Raw genomic sequence first — 18,409 nt, forward strand, 5'->3', positions numbered from 1 at the left:
TCACATGTATATATACCCCATCTTTCTATATCTGATGAATAAATAATCTGCAGGTCAGTATAGAAATAATTATATTAAAGCTCCTTCATTATGAGCTAAATGTGTTGTAATATTTATGCAACAGTAAATAAGCATTTATTTCTGAATAGGTTGTTCTTGTTGCTTGTACAAATCGACAAGAACTAATCCAACCTTAATTTCATTACTTTCCACTTTGAAACTTAAGTTTATTTGGAAACATTATTACCTTTCTTTAACTTTCCATTGTTTTCTCTATGTTAATATAATAACAGAATATATGATTGCTGTCATCTTTTGATAACCTGATCAATATCACATCTTTGGAAATAAATTTTTTTCTACTTAATTAAAGAATTATAATCAATTAAAATATACTTTGTAAATAGGTGTCCTTAATACAATCAAAGTTTATTAAAGACTCAAACCAAAGTTGTTTCATGATTATGCTAAATCTGGATTAATCTTTAAACTTTTTTAAAGTTATAGTCCCTGAGAATTTGCTTCTCTGCTAGATATACTACTTTTAATATTTTATAGATTTAGAATTAAATATTTTCATCAAGAGAAGTCTTGTACTATTGTATAATGACAATTCTCTAAACTGACTAAATTTAAAAAATCTGATAAAATTTCTATGAGTGGTAGAACCTTTGAATACAATTTCTACCATTTCAACCATGACCAATATTTTTGTTTTGTATTGGACTACTCCAGTGTAAAAATACAGAAATGGACAAATCAGTGGAAAAGTTTCAGTATACATGTTTCCATTGATATACTGCTTCCACAGAACATTTGGATGTTGAGCTGAATTAAAGCCATGATTGTTGTCCTTATAAGTCCAAAAAGAATGCTAACAGATGATTTTCTCCAGCTATGAAAAATCTGTCTAAAATAAAATGTTTTGATATTTCTAATTAACATTTGACAACGGTTAACTTTCTAGAATATCTTGCCATGTACAGTTCCAAATTTAAAGAAAACAAAAATTTGACATAATGAACAACTCTTGTATGTTGCTCTTGATAATTGTTTATATTAATTTCAGAAATTATTTCGCTATCAGAAATACTAAAATGCAACTTGTCAAATATAGTTCAATAGTTGTATTTAAAGAAAAACACTTGTTTGGCAATATGGAAAACACTTGTACTAACTTGCAGTATCCTTAAGTGTTCTTAGTTATTTCAGAAATCGTTTCACTATCAAAAATGCTCATTTTATTTCTGTCTTGGTTCACCTCATCTGAATCCTATACATTCTGATATGATTCAATATATATCAACCAAACAGCTTTTGGTAGTATTTTGTGACTTCAACCCAGTCATGTGGTTAACTTAGTCACTCAGAAGAATTTTGCATTTGTCCCCAGATTTGGCAAAAACAAAATTAATGTGATTTAAATAATCACATCTTTCAAAACAAAATTGAATCAAAATTCAAAGTAATTGTTTAAAATAAACACATTTCAATTTTGTGTAGCATATTCTTGCATAAGATACTAACTCTATGCTATATATTTATATTATTCTGGCTGGTAATATGGAAATTGAAAAGTGAATAAGGTAATATGGAAATTGAAAAGTGAATAATTACCATCAATTCCGAGGTTAAAATCACATGCATTCGGAAAACCTTCCTGCATATAGATAATACACAACTTGACTTTGACCAGACTAGATTTTTGTAACTTTATGCTTATAATGAGCAAAAATAAAAAATAAACAGTGACATTTTAATATTTAGGTATAATGTTAAGAAAATGTCTCGCATTTGATTTGATATAATCATGGAATTATCATACTATATTTTACTTCCATGTACTATTCTTAGACTATTGAAAGCTATTTGCTAACTATTAATCAGTCTTTTAAATAAATTGCTTTTCCTACATTTTGCTGTTAGATTAACTGCTTCTACACTGGTGCTAAAATTTGAGAACCAATTGAAAAGTATATATATTACAGTATATGTTTATATTGGTACATCATGTGTTACTCCAAAAAAAAAACTCTTCTTTTTTTTTTCTGCATCTCGTAAAGACTGACTAATAAAAGGTTTATATAAAGAGCTGTATAATAGATAGTTTCAAATCTTGAGAACTACTTCAATTTCCTAGACCATGTCTAGCATTTTAAATAAATCCTGCATCCACAATGCTTTAATCTTATTTATTTATTTACCAATATTTTTATACGACCGCAAAATTTGAAAAATTTTTCGTCGTATATTGCTATCACGTTGGCGTCTGCGTCGTCGTCGTCGTCGTCGTCGTCGTCGTCGTCGTCCGGCGTCCGAAAACTTTTAGTTTTCGCACTCTAACTTTAGTAAAAGTGAATGGAAATCTATGAAATTTTAACACAAGGTTTATGACCACAAAAGGAAGGTTGGTATTGATTTTGGGAGTTTTGGTCCCAACATTTTAGGAATTAGGGGCCAAAAAGGGCCCAAATAAGCATTTTCTTGGTTTTCGCACTATAACTTTAGTTTAAGTTAATAGAAATCTATGAAATTTTGACACAAGGTTTATGACCACAAAAGGAAGGTTGGGATTGATTTTGGGGGTTTTGGTTCCAACAGTTTAGGAATTAAGGGCCAAAAAAGGGCCCAAATAAGCATTATTCTTGGTTTTCGCACAATAACTTTAGTATAAGTAAATAGAAATCAATGAAATTTTAGCACAAGGTTTATGACCACAAAAGGAAGGTTGGGATTGATTTTTGGAGTTGAGGTCACAACAGTTTATGAATTAGGGGCCAAAAAGGGGCCCAAATAAGCATTTTTTTTGGTTTTTGCACCATAACTTTAGTATAAGTAAATAGAAATCTATGAAATTTAAACACAAGGTTTATGACCATAAAAGGAAGGTTGGGTTTGATTTTGGGAGTTTTGGTCCTAACAGTTTAGGAATAAGGGGCCCAAAGGGTCCAAAATTGAACTTTGTGTGATTTCATCAAAAATTGAATAATTGGGGTTCTTTGATATGCCGAATCTAACTATGTATATAGATTCTTAATTTTTGGTCCCGTTTTCAAATTGGTCTACATTAAGGTCCAAAGGGTCCAAAATTAAACTTAGTTTGATTTTAACAAAAATTGAATCCTTGGGGTTCTTTGATATGCTGAATTTAAAAATGTACTTAGATTTTTAATTATTGGCCTAGTTTTCAAGTTGGTCCAAATGGGGGTCCAAAATTAAACTTTGTTTGATTTCATCAAAAATTGAATAAATGGGTTCTTTGATATGCCAAATCTAACTGTGTATGTAGATTCTTAATTTTTGGTCCAGTTTTCAAATTGGTCTACATTAAGGTCCAAAGGGTCCAAAATTAAACTAAGTTTGATTTTAACAAAAATTAAATTCTTGGGCTTATTTGATATGCTTTATCTAAATATGTACTTTGATTTTTGATTATGGGCCCAGTTTTCAAGTTGATCCAAATCAGGATTCCATATCAAGTATTGTGCAATAGCAAGAAATTTTCAATTGCACAGTATTGCACAATAGCAAGAAATATCTAATTGCACAATATTGTGCAATAGCAATTAATTTTCAATTGGAGTTATCTTTCTTTGTATAGAATAGTAGTTGATAATATATGTTGGAAATTTGCCAGACATGACTATGATGTCATTTTCTATTTTTATTTGCCAATAACTTTATGTAAATAACTTCATTGGAAATTTGCCAATATAAAATGTTGCTGATGAAGCTTTTTTTCCTTATCTTATCTAAAATGTTTTAGATAATGTATGTTGGAAATTTGCCAGACATGACTATGATGTCATTTTCTATTTTTATTTGCCAATATAAAATGTTGCTGATGAAGTTTTTTTTATTGTTTTATACAATAAACAATGTATATTCACTTTTACTACCAACCAATCTTTACCATTCAGTGATAACAAGCACTTTATTTTACATTTTAATATTTTATGATGTATTTAAAAGAGTAGTTATTGTTGCAAACTCCATTAGAAATTTGAATTGATATCAGTTTTGGAAAAAGGGAAACGGGGATGTGAAAAAAGGGGGGGGGGGTTTAAATTTTTCTCATTTCAGATTTCATAAATAAAAAGAAAATTTCTTCAAACATTTTTTTGAGAGGATTAATATTCAACAGCATAGTGAATTGCTCAAAGGCAAAAAAAAACTTTTAAGTTCATTAGACCACATTCATTATGTGTCAGAAACCTATGCTGTGTCAACTATTTAATTTTAGATTTAAATAAGAAGAAATCTTTAATTGATTTGTAAAATCTTGACATTTGTTTTGTGTAAAAAAAACCATGTAATGTCAAAAATTTGATCACAATCCAAATTCAGAGCTGTATCACGCTTGAATGTTTTGTCCATACTTGCCCCAACTGTTCAGGGTTCGACCTCTGCGGTCGTATAAAGCTGCGCCCTGCTGAGCACCTGGTACTAATTTTTTTACAAGATCTAAATTAATGATAATCTTGTTTCTATAAATCAGCATATTTGAGTCCTCTATACTTCAGAATTCTGAATCAATATTTAACTCTAGAAAAAAACAATGTGTAGCCATTGCATAAACTGTTGGGTTCTACCAATCTCACATTAAGAATAAAACAGACCCAATGAATGAATCCTTATAGCAGAAAACTTGCCCATCTGTTGGCATTGCTTAGAAAACTTAAGATGTAAATTAAGGCATAATTTTCTATCTTAAAAAGAACATCCAAACTCCTTTTGCTTTCATGATTGGAAGATATATGTATAATTTGACAGTGATTCCCATATAGTGAGGGTAAGATAGTCTCTTAAGTCTTACGTTATCACCTCTTTTTTGTGTACTCAAAACAAAACAGAATTAGTACATATTATATTTAATAAATGCATTGGCAATGTACACTCTGAATTATGTAATCAATATATAAGCTATTACCTTGAATGAGTCTTTGTGAAATGCATCATGGCATCCCCTAAACTCTTTATTCAATAGACAATCTAATGTTTACATAAAAACATATAAAAGCCTTTGTTTCCTTACTGCCGACAAAAACAAACAATTGGTTATAGCAGTTCATACTTATAATATTCATGTTCTTCTTGTCATAAGTAAACTGACCATGAAATTTAATATTAGTAAAAAGAGTTGTCACAAGCTATCAACTGTATTTAAAACAGTGCTCCATTCTTACTGTCTCCATGTCTGTTAGATCATTGGAGAATTATTTATCAGTAAAAAAATAATTAAATATTTACAGCAATTTGCTGTTCTGGAAAAATATTTCAGGCTTCTAGAATTACTGTCCTGATTTAAACTGGACATATTTAAAAGAAGTATGTATTGGTATGCTTAAACTACAATCACATTTGTATTGTACTAGATAACAATGTATCATTTTAGTGTCTTTAATATCTGTCTTGACTATTCCAGACACTTGTTCAATATATTTTCAATATGAGCACATATGTTAATTGACTAAACTGTTGGTTCATCACAAAAACAATGTGCAACCAAATATTAGCTATGCTTGTGTTGTTTTAAAATATAATAAAAGTAGACATAATGTTCCCTGGGTGGAAGGATGTCTAGAAAAGTCAGATAGACCTGGACTTAAATTCACTAGTCTGATTCTAATTTATTTTATTTGCAACAATCATCCACGTGCAATTCTATGCTCCATAAATATCAATGTGCAATCAATAAATAGTTATGATTTAATTTTATGTAAGATATCAAATCTGTATTTTATTAGAATGAATGCAACTTATAGATTCTAAATCATGCATGTTGTTCTAGTTTCTATGTTTCCTGTATGAAACATGTCAACATTAATCAAATAGACTTGGGCAAAATCCCTATTCTATTTTAAGTCTATAGTGATCCATTGAGCACGTTTTATTTTCAATAAATATGGTTTATGTTCCCTGAATGGAAGGTTAACCAAAAAAAACATCATCAGTTGTGGGCAAAATCCCTATTCTGATTGTGATGTATTTATCAACTGTTAAAACAGTATCACTGTTGGTCTACGCTCCCTGTATGGAACGTTTTCCAAATAAAACAATCAGAAATGGGCAGATTCCCTTTTCTGATTGAAATTTATTGAACCAATTGAGGTTCTAGTCACAATAGTGGTATACGCTCCCATACGGACGTTATCCACATTAAAATAATCAGATCTGGTCAAAATACCTATTCTGATTTAATAGTTATGTGTTTACACAGTCTCGTGTACCAGGTGTACACGTAACAGACTGAAAATTGTAAACAATCGAACCAATTGAGGTTCTAGTGACAATAGTGGTATACGCTCCCATACAGACGTTTTCCACATGAAAAACAATCAGATCTGGTCAAAATACCAATTCTGATTTTAATATAGTGATGTGTTTACACAGTCTTGTGTACAGACTGCAAATTGTAAACAATCGACTTTATCCAAACTTTACACTCGACCCGTTTCGTAGCATTGCTCTAATGCAGTGAAAAATCCGGTCAGCTGAGCGTGAAAAAAAAAAATAAACATCCGTTTAAAAATATATCTTTTTAAAAACGTAGCACTCACGTAACATGTCCGATTTTGACAGCTAAATTCTGCCTTTCCTCGGAACCGATTTAATGTTTGAAAATGGCGGCTAAACAAAGGTCATTTTCTATGTCGTCGTATTTCCAGACTCGTAAGCTGTAAAAATGACGAAAACGTGCATATCAGAAACTTGGCAGAAGCGCTGTATTCTGATTCACATTAAATTAATCGTATACCGATATTCCGAAAACAAATAATGTCTTTTATAAAACATAAGGATTTTCAACAGTAAACTGTTAAAAATCCTTGCCGACGAGAAACATGCGTTCTCTTGAACGCAAAAATTAAAACTAAAGCTAGTGTATGTTACACAGGTGAACTATGACGTAGGTGAGTACATCTCATGGATGTAATTTTTAATCACCTAGTTAATTGCGATGAGAACATGTTGTGAAAGCAAACATATTCTATATAATATAAATGTATTTTCATGGTAAGTATATTTAACCAAATTCATATAAAATGATAGTGCGAGTGGGGCATCCATGTACTTATAGGACACATCCTTGTTTTTATTGATGTTTCAAACCACTTTCTTTTTATGCCCCACCTACGATAGTAGAGGGGCATTATGTTTTCTGGTCTGTGCGTCCGTCCGTCCGTTCGTCCGTCCGTCCGTCCGTCCGTCTGTCCCGCTTCAGGTTAAAGTTTTTGGTCGAGGTAGTTTTTGATGAAGTTGAAGTCCAATCGACTTCAAACTTGGTACACATGTTCCCTATGATATGATCTTTCTAATTTTAATGCCAAATTAGAGATTTTACCCCAATTTCACGGTCCACTGAACATAGAAAATGATAGTGCGAGTGGGGCATTCGTGTACTGAGGACACATTCTTGTTTTAAAGATTAAATAACCTTAATTTTGATCAACTATTTATTATAATTGCATTAGTTTTACAAAAACTGTTTTATTTTGTAAATAGATTTATAGTTGCCAGCCTGAGAATTTTAGTTTGACAAAGATAAGGGAGGTAATGCCTGTCAGAAAAATGATGAGAGTTCTGCTGACGACACTCCTCCCACCATCACAGATATTTCATTCGGTAATTCAAGGATTAAAGGTAAGAACATTCTGCCTACCATAAGCATGTTGGCCATCGATAAAAAAGTAAAACCATTGGTATAACAACTTTAATTTTGTATGCTATGCTTTTTTGATAGATAGTTAAAAAAAAATGAATTTATGGTTCACCTAGCAAGCAATTTACTCAACTTTGTTGTAACAAAATAAACACTGATGGTTATTTTTTTATGCTGTAATATTCTACAATGAAGATAATGTCTGAAACTGTCAGAACAGCAAGCTGTATGTTAGAATTTAATCTAGAAAGTCTATTTGTGTAAAGCCTACAAGAAGAAAAAAGAGCATATCTTTAAGTAAAAAAAAATTAAAAAACAAAAACAAAAACAAACTTCAAATCTGATATTTTACTTGTATCTTTGGGATAGATTATAAAATATTAAATCCCTATAAAAAAAGAAAATTCACCAAAAAAAAAAGATTGAGAAAGAAAGTTCAATAAAAGTGACATACCAGGACAAGGGAAATACCATTATTCAAGATACAAACCTAACTCTGTGAACATTCACAATTAAAAAGAAACAAAAGCTTTTTAAGATTTTTTTGTAAACAGGTGATGCATCTCCATAGTGACCTGACAAGGTACCAATATCATTTATCTAAGCTTTTTTTATATTATTTTTCGTCTTCAGCATAAGGATTTAGCAGTCAGACACGTCGTACTGGATTTTCTAAAGATAGTTCTACAGAGGCTTTCAGCACTACTCAAACTTCTGTCTGGTCCCTCTGGATCAACCTTAATGTCTTTATACAGTCAGGAAGATTGGAAGAATATAATTGAGGGAGTAAAGGAAGATATTTCTAAGGTATTAACATTTTCTGAATAATTAACAAAAGTATACAACTTACAGACATAAGGATGACAATATGAAGATATTTAGAAAGATGTGGTATGATTGAATTTCCAATGAGACAATCCACAAGAGACCAAATGACATAGAAACTAACAACTTTTGATCACCATACAGCCTTCTGCAATGAGTAAAATCCATTCCACATAGCCAGCTATAAAAGGCCTCAAAATAACAAATGTAAAACAGTTGAAAAAACCAGCTAAGTTTGAATGCAGATTGTCTAATAAAATATAGATAAGCTTTATTTTAAGTCTGCATAATATAAAACACAGACATTACATATGGAGCTTTTAACTGTCAATAAAATTGTGCCATTTAATGAAAATCTCTGAGGGAATGCAGTACAATTTATATGTGTTCATATGCCTGTTTGATGTAAGATAGTTCAAGTTACAATAGCTTTGTTTAGGCATATTTAGGCCAAAACACAATTAACAGTCATATGGTTTTTTACCTTCTTTGGAAAACTTATCATACTCATCATGTGGAAATTAACATTAGTCAAAATCGTATTCAGTTTTACTTGTAGCAATATGTGGTATTTATTTCAGACAATGTCCTTGTATTTTACTTTCTTTGAATATTGTGAATCACTGTTTTATATATGTATACATAGTGGAATGAAATATTTCATAAAACAGTTTTTAATTTTAATTGTATTTTGATATTTAGGCTATACCAGATGTGCCATCATTGTTCCAGTGTTGGGATAAACTTGTCACACAGATGAAAGACAAAGAACCAAAGTCGGAAGAGGAGGCTTCATTAGGTTTGTGGTGGATTTGCAAATTCAAAATAGCTACAAATATTTGGGAAAAAAGAAACTACTCTTTAGTCATTAATTATTTCAATATTTTTCACAATTTAATTGTTTTGGCGGATTAAGATATTTGAAGAATACCCTATTCTTAAGTATAGTCTCTATAAAACACTATCTCATTTTATTTTGTTTCACAATCTCATATAAACTAATATTTGTTTTTGCAAAAATGTAAATGTGATTAAAAAATTATGAGATTTACTGTAAACCAACTTATTTTCGCGAGCGATTTATTTTCGCGACTTTTGCGAGTAGAAAAATAACGCGAATATAAATCGTCGCGAACATGTAAAACATAGATCTTTCCTTCAAGTAAATAAGAAAATCGCGAAATAAAATAGCCGCGAAGTGGTTAAGAAAGGGTAGAACGCGAAATAAAGTATCCGCGAAAATAAGTTGGTTTACAGTATGCAGTTGTCTCCCATTGACCTGCAGAAATAACAAACATCAGACTTGTAATTTGATGTACAGAAGATGATCATGAGAAAAAATAAAAAATTATTTTGACATAACCTAGCCTCGAATTATTTATCATTTATTTAAATTTTAATTTATATTTGTTTTCCTGAGTAAAAAGCAGAAATTAGGGAAATTGATTGGAATGGAAGAAAATTATAACTGGATAAGACGTTTTGGAGACAAAGTAAACACCATTGATTTTATCCAGATAATAATGAAAGCAATGTTTAATGTCAAAAGGTCACATGTCAAGACCCTAACAACGGAAATAGAAATATTTATAAAACAAACAAGTCTGAAAGTATGATAATATTTTTTTACAGAAATGCCAGCAATTTCTGAACCCAGTCATATGATCAGACTTGAACAAGTTCTCTCCCTTTACCAAGAAGTTTTTCCATCCTGTCTGACAGACAATCCAGCCAATATTAGTAAAATAATGGAGGGAGTGAGATATTTGACAGAACAGCATGTTCAATCTGAAGACCAGAAAGATTTGGATGAGTATTTACCACAATTGTATCTTCTCAAGTTGTTGTCTGGAGCTGATTCTAGGAAGTTACCTTGGGTCAAGGAGGTGAGACAAAAAGTTGATTATGGAGTCCATATATATGAATAAAGGGTCAAATATAGTTCATTGATCAATGTGGTTTTAGTTTTTGAATTATGTTAAAAATAACTTCCAATACCTGTCAATACTGTGATAAAGTCTGTTTACTTCTCTAGTTCTCAGTAATAAGAAAGATAAATTGCTGCCAGTATTCTTAAAGCTTACAATCTCTAGTGTCATCATAAAATTCAATTTCCAACAGTCAAATTATTAGTGTTAAAATAAATCATTGTGCTGGTTTTTTATATCTCATGAAAGCTGTACATGCTGTATATAACTTTGAAAATGTAATCATAACCATTCACCTTTAATTTGAGGATTGATATATATTATATTGAACCACAATATCGATAAACAGATTTGCTCTCCCTGAATATTACTTCCTGAGAAATTATTTATTACACATAAGATTTATACAAGAATACATGAATTTTATAATGACAAATTTATAATTATCAGTTGCTAATTTTGAAAAATTATATGCCAATTTTATTTTTTTACAGAGTCAGGAAGGTCATACTTTGATGTATCTATTATTGTCAATGGTGAAGAAAGTTAGAAATAAAACACAGCTTGTCAAAACAACACAGCATCTCATTTGTCAGGTATTTTTGTTATAAGATATATTCAGTACTTGATTGGTTATCATGGTAATAATAGATAGCTAGACAATAATTTAAACCTTTCTTAAGTTTGACAATTATCAGCACATAAGAACAAACTCTAAAAAATGATTGACTCATCAAATTGACACTAAGCACACCAAAAATATAACTCACTGATACTTGCAGCATGATATTTAGCTTTGCTAATTTGTTAATTGATAGTGCCAGAAATTCTTTTCTCGGTATAGATAATAGATAGGAAAATCAGGTTCTTTTGTATTGTTTTTTCACCTGTTATATGATTTGATTTAATTATTGTTTTATTTAATTAGGTAGGTAATATATACTTTGTGCTTTGTGGCAATCTGACAAGTCAAAACTTTTATAACAGATTTTTTTTGCTTATTTTTTCAAAGCATTTTTAGTTCATGAAATTATATTTAAAAAACAAATCGAGTTCCTGTTTTAGTTAGATTTCAGATAAAAAGTAAATTAAGATTTATAGATTATCGTTGATCATCTCAACAAGATATATTTTCTCGCTTCAGCCGGTACGGGCAAAGTGAGAAAAGCAATCGAGTTGAGATGACCAACGATAATCATATTAATGCTATTTTACCTATGACAACTTTTCACTTTCATGTCAATTTTATTAGAAACGACATGTGCCAACTTAGTACATGTATCTATCATATTACTTGACTCCGCTGAGAAAGGAAATTATCAGTCAACAAGATCAAAGGAAAAATTCGTAAAATAGCAATAATAATATTTATTCATAGGGAGAGGAAAACAGACCGACAGATAGAATACGAATATTTGCTATATTCTGTAGAGCTTTGCAAGGTTTTAGATACATTTCTAAAGTGTTCTGATTTATCTCATAATAATGACCTGCATTTGCATATGTTATTTCAGCTTCTCATCAGCACTGGACTGTTTGATTTCAACAAAGACGAGCTTTCCCTGTGGATCAGACATTACACCAGACATGAATGTGAAACAGATGAGCTAACTAAGTTCCTGTCCAAAGTCTTCACAACATATGTCAGTAACCCATACCCCTATAGTGACAAAGTCAATGATTATGTATCCGAGGGAATGAGTTTAGAATCCTCAGGGGCTGATGTTGATACACTGAGTATAGGGACCACTGATAGTAATATTGATGGTAGGTTGTATTTTGTCAGTATTATAAGAGCTGCATTTGGATAGAAATCGACCTTATGCAAATCAACATCAATACATTAGATAACCTGTTTCGGTCTGGGACTGTTTGCAAGTTGAATTGTTAATAGAATGCTACAAAACGGACCAAACTTCATCTTTTATTTTTTCATTTTTTCGCATATGAATGTTCCAAAATCAATCTACATGTAAGTCTTATACTCAACCTATTTACATACACTTGCATAAGGTCGATTTCTATTCGACCCAGACATGGGGTAATCGTAATCAGTAATCGTAATCAGCTGTAATCGATTACATTTTGCAGTGTAATCCTATGTAATCAGTAATCATGCAATTTCTGATTACATGTAATCGTAATGTAATCGATTACATGGCAAAAAACAGGTGTAATCATGATTACTTTTAGATTACTTTAAGATTACATTCATATGATTACTTGCTGATTACAAATCTTGTATATATTTGAAAATAATTTATGATATACAAGAAGAAAATGTAAAGCTTGAATGAAAAATCATGAAACTAGTATTCCCAATGATGGGACCTTGTTAAATGTGATAAATTGTATAACAAGTTTGTATAACCAAGTGTTTTATTTTGTTAACAGTTTACTAAAGAAAATTGCCTCTCCAATATTCCTGTGTGAGATTGAGCTCTTATGATACAAGAATATGCCTTGAAAGCATTTATTTTCTTTGATTGAAAACTTCTGATATTAACTCTAATCTCATAAAAGTTTACCCAATATTTTTACATAACTACATTGAAATTCAAATGTAGAAAACATTTAGTTCCTATTTGACTTTGATGGTCGACATAAATAAATGAGCCCACTTTATTCAAAATGGAAGTTAAAACCAGATTTCATTTATTGATTTTTTTTAGTTTTCCATGAATTTGTGTATAATATGTGCTTTCTAATTTTTATTCTTTATTAACTTTGAGTCTAACGGCTCATCAGTATAAACAAGTACATGTTCAGTATATACATATGACATAATATTACAAACAATATGCATAGTAAACAATAGGTGATGTCAGAAGTTTCATCAATACAAAATATCTTTTATTACTCTAAACTGTTTCTTAATTCAAAGAGAAATATATATACTTTCCAAGTTACAAAGCTGTTTTGTGCTTTCACCTGACAATAATTCTATTAATTAGATTAAAAATTAAAAATTTTCAAAGAAATAATGACAATCAAGCACTTTTAACTTTATTGATATTGTTATAAAGACAATACAATTTTAATACCCAAGCTCACCTATTGTTTGTTAAAAATTAGGAAGTAGTGATTAACACCTGTAAAAACATTCATGGATGTGTCAATTATGTCCCAACAGACAATAAAAGTATACTTAATTAATTTTTCCTTATTTGTTCAAGTTTTTTGTTAATTGGGGAGTTGGTTAAAATTTGTAGAAAAAAATCAAGTTATATCTTTTACATCATGTACATAGAGAAATGACACTTGTCTATAGCTATTTTATCAAATCCACATGTTACACTGTACTTGTCTTAATTCTTTTAAATAAGATGAATAAATTAAGGCTTTACAAAAATCACCAAAATTAGCTTTTTTGTGAGGATAAAAAGTTATAAAAAAACTTTGTTATTGCAATATACAATGTAATCATAAGTAATCTAAAGCAATCATGATTACTTTAAAGAAAAGTAATCTAATGTAATCGATTACATATAAAATATGGTGTAATTGTAATGTAATCGATTACATTTTATTAGCAAAGTAATTGTAATTTAATCGATTACATTTTAAAGTAATCGACCCCATCCCTGATTCGACCCAGATCATATATATTTCTGGATCTTCATAGGGAATATTCCCTGTCAGTGTTTATATCTCCAGAGCAGTCAGCTTTAATTGAGTTCAGTAATGATTCTTGAAAGATATCTGTCTATTACTCTATTTTCTTCATACAATTGATTTTCCATGAACATCTGATTTAATGATTAAATTAATTCTTCACCAGAGCCTAAAGAAAATTAGTTTAGTGTTGAACATTAAATCCCTGATTCACACATAGACACAAATCCACAAAACAATATAGAAACCTGTGTAACATTTTGCTTTCACATTCACATATTCATAATTATAGGTATGCTGTTGTCTTCTTTCCCTCAAAGTAAATTCAGCAGACATCCAAGGCCTCTCAAGTTTCTCTTTCCCTCAGAGGCAAACACAAACAAAACTACTTATTCCCAAGTTTCTCAATTCAAGATAACACATATTTTCTCTGTAATTCCAGCTCTGTTAGAGATGGAAGAAGAAGATATTAATGAACAGAATACAGACATTGAAGAAGATGATCCTGTACTGAATCAAATCAGGTACTATATATTAAATATATATTTTATATGTGCATATTCTTAATTAGTTACTCCTCTATGTTCCTTGGTTTGTGTTGGCTTCTATAAAAAGTTATCAAAGAGGAACAATGAGGTGGATGCTAGTTTTGTTGACTTTTCAAGAACTGTCAAGATGAAGAACATCAATAAAAGCCACATTCCATTAATATGCTTGTGATGTCCTAGTATTTTATAATTATATTTTACTATAAAGCTTGTAGACCCTTAAATTTCTTTCCCTATACATTGTAAGTAAATATTGTAAGAGAAACATGTCATTAAATGCCAGACTAAATTTGTTTGCAATAATTAGTCAAAATAATTCCTTCTCAGTCATGATTAGCAGTTCAAAATGCTGATTGGAGTTTAAAAAAATAAAAACAGTTAAGATAAATTAATGCGTAAAATTGTATGCATGTTTCTAACCGTAAATAAAAATAAAACGTGAAGTAATACAATGTGCTTGTACGTATGTGACCAAATGCCTTATTCACAAACACATTAAAAAAACTGATTATCTTAAGGGGGAAAGGTAGAAAAAAAATGTGTTCTTTATTTTTTAGCTCACCTGGCCCAAAGGGCATTTTCAGCGCTAGATCTACCATTCTTGTCAAATCTTTGTGAAATTTACATCAGGGTATCATGTATGGTTTTAAAAAAAACTTGCAAATCAACCATTCTCCCCCTTGCATAACATTTTTATACAACTGAAATAAATCAATGCTGTTCAAATGGTTTAAAATTGGTTACAGAGGAAATGTTGATAATCCATTTTTTTTTTGCCTTTCTTTTATGGAATTTAAAAAATGTGATTGGAAAAATAAAGTATAAAAATATGTCACATATTTTCATTTCAGGTTCCCATTCAGCCCTCTAATCATAGTTTCTTATGACCTGTTGGGTCACAAAGATCACCAGTCACAAGGTAATAAAAAACAACTGGAATGAAAATACAAATATCTTGTTTCCAAACAATTTCATTATATATGAAATGTATTTAAACTCAATTATGATTTGCTAGCCTTAACACTGTTTCATAGCTCAAACTACAAAAAATAATTTATCCTTTTTGAGTTATTCACATAACAAACATTGAAAATAGTACACCTTCTAGTGGTGGATATGTTATGAACAGTGGCGGATCCAGAAATTTTCATAAGAGGGGGCCCGCTCCAGTCACGCTTCAATGATTCCCTATATAAGCAACCAAATTTTTTCCCAAAAAGTAAATCTGCCTTTGATGAAGTGCATTCTGTGAGATTTTTGTTTTTTTACACCCAAATATCTGAATGGCCATGCATATATCTATTATTCCCTTGAAATTGTAATTGAAGTCTCTTCTTTTTTCTTTAACACTGCTGTTTTAAGAACTAGTTCTTTGACACAAAACTATAATTGAAATTCAGCTAATTGTTTGAACAAAATTCTGAAAGTGCGTTGAAGATGAATTTCATTTTTTCATTACAGTCACAGCAGGTTATATCTCCAGCTTACTGGTTGACTTATTGCACTGTCAGCTGAACCCATTACCACTGGTATCCCTTCTACAGTCTCATGAAGATGTCACTATTGATAAAACTGTCATTTTATATTTCAAGTCATTTATAAACCCAGGAAAGGTAAGGACATAATGATTTACATAGAATGCTTGCCAGAATTTGTTGCTGTCAAACTCTTGCAAATATACCAGGGCATTATGCTTTCATCCTGTCTGTCTGTCCTTTCAATGTCTATTGGATTTCACAGTGTAAATGTCTTTGTTTTTTTGTTGAATGCTCTTTTTAGCTCACCTGGCCTAAAAGGCCATGTGAGCTTTTCTCATCACTTGGCGTCCGTCGTCGTCGTCGTCGTCGTCTGTCGTCGTTAACAATTTTTCAAACATCTTCTACTCTGAAACTACTGAAAGGATTTGAATGAAACTTAGCATGATTGTTCCTTAGATTATCCTGCACAAAGTGTGTGCTTCGATTTTTGATCCGTCAAAAAACATGGCCGCCGTTACTTAAAATAGAACATAGGGGTCAAATGCAGTTTTTGGCTTATATCATAAAAACGAAAGCATTTAGAGCAAATCTGACAAGGGGTAAAAATGTTCAATAGGTCAAGATCTATCAGCCCTGAAATTTTCAGATGAATCAAACAAACCATAGTTGGGTTGCTGCCACTTAATTGGTAATTTTAAGGTAATTTTGCAGTTTTTTGTCATTATCTTGAATATTATTATAGATAAAGATAAACTGTAAACAGCAAAAATGATCAGCAAAGTAAGATCTACAAATAAGTTAATATGACCAAAATTGTCAATTGACCCCTTAAGGGGTTATTGTCCTTTAATGACAATTTTTCACAATTTATTCATCACATTTGCTAACTTTAAAAAATCTTCTCCTCTGAAACTACTGAATGGATTTGGATGAAACTTAGCATGATTGTTCCTTAGATGATCCTGCACAAAGTGTGTGCTTTGATTTTTGATCCGTCAAAAAACATGGCCGCCGTTACTTAAAATAGAACATAGGGGTCAAATGCAGTTTTTGGCTTATATCTCAAAAACGAAAGCATTTAGAGCAAATCTGACGGGGGGTAAAAATGTTCAATAGGTCAAGATCTATCAGCCCTGAAATTTTCAGATGAATCAAACAAACCATTGTTGGGTTGCTGCCACTTAATTGGTAATTTTAAGGAAATTTTGCAGTTTTTGGTCATTATCTTGAATATTATTATAGATAAAGATAAACTGTAAACAGCAAAAATGATCAGCAAAGTAAGATCTACAAATAAGTTAATATGACCAAAATTGTCAATTGACCCCTTAAGGGGTTATTGTCCTTTAATGACAATTTTTCACAATTTGTTCATCATATTTGCTAACTTTAAAAAATCTTCTCCTCTGAAACTACTAAACCAAATTCAACCAAACTTCAACTGAATGATCAGTAGGGTGTATAAAATAAAGTTTGTGCTTTATTTTTTATTTCGTCAAAAAACATGGCCGTCATGGCTAAAAATAGAACACAGGGTAAAATGCAGTTTTTGGCTTATATCTCAAAAACTCCAGCATTTAGAGCAAATAAGACAAGAAGTTAAAGTATTTATTAGGTCAAGGTCTACCTGTCCTGAAATTTTCAGCTGAATTGGGTAACTGGTTTTTCAGGTATAATGCCCCTGAATTGATGATTTTAAAGAAATTTTGCAGTTTTTGGTTATTATCTTGAATATTATTATAGATACAGATAAACTGTTAATAGCAAAAATGTTAAGCAAAGTAAGATCTACAAATAAGTCAATTTGACCAAAATTGTCAATTGACCCCTTAAGGAGTTATTGCCCTTTAAAGACTTTTTTCACAATTTGTTCATCATGTTGACTTACTTTAAATAATCTTCTCCTTTGAAACTGCTGTATCAATTTCAGCCAAACTTAGGCTAAATGAGTTTCAGAGTATCTAGTATAAATTTTATATTTCATTTCCTTGTATGTCAGAAACATAGCTCCTATGGCTAAAATAGAACATAGGAGAAAATGATTTTTTTTTGCTTTTGAAGAAAATAGGACGATTCAAAGAATATTTAAATAAATTGAAAAGCCAAAATAATCATTGATGAGAGATTTAACCAAAAAAATTAAGGTGAGCGATTCAGGCTCTTGAGAGCCTCTTGTTTAAAATTAGTCCCCTACTGAAGTAGAAGGGGACTTTTAAGTTTGCACTCCATCTGTCTGTCCATCAGTCATCCACACTTGTTTTCTTCTGCTTAAAGATATTGATTTGATATTTATTGGTATATAGTTTGATCATGACAGGTTACAGATCAAATTTGAATTTAGTTCTGGTCTGATGA

The 18,409-nt window shown here is 30.7% G+C and overlaps 1 protein-coding gene across 1 annotated transcript in view; it reads left to right on the forward strand.

The window, feature by feature from the left end:
• LOC139491112 (nucleolar pre-ribosomal-associated protein 1-like) overlaps positions 1-18,409 on the forward strand; it is a 51,487-nt gene that overhangs the window by 8,602 nt on the left and 24,476 nt on the right. Inside the window, exons 9-17 of the mRNA XM_071278484.1 lie at positions 7,504-7,641; positions 8,294-8,467; positions 9,188-9,284; positions 10,118-10,371; positions 10,908-11,009; positions 11,928-12,180; positions 14,471-14,552; positions 15,428-15,495; positions 16,038-16,189. Coding sequence (XP_071134585.1) covers positions 7,504-7,641; positions 8,294-8,467; positions 9,188-9,284; positions 10,118-10,371; positions 10,908-11,009; positions 11,928-12,180; positions 14,471-14,552; positions 15,428-15,495; positions 16,038-16,189 — 1,320 coding nt within the window. The remainder of the gene's footprint in view (positions 1-7,503; positions 7,642-8,293; positions 8,468-9,187; positions 9,285-10,117; positions 10,372-10,907; positions 11,010-11,927; positions 12,181-14,470; positions 14,553-15,427; positions 15,496-16,037; positions 16,190-18,409) is intronic.

Source organism: Mytilus edulis, chromosome 10, assembly GCF_963676685.1.
Source record: "Mytilus edulis chromosome 10, xbMytEdul2.2, whole genome shotgun sequence".
Taxonomy (NCBI): domain Eukaryota; kingdom Metazoa; phylum Mollusca; class Bivalvia; order Mytilida; family Mytilidae; genus Mytilus; species Mytilus edulis.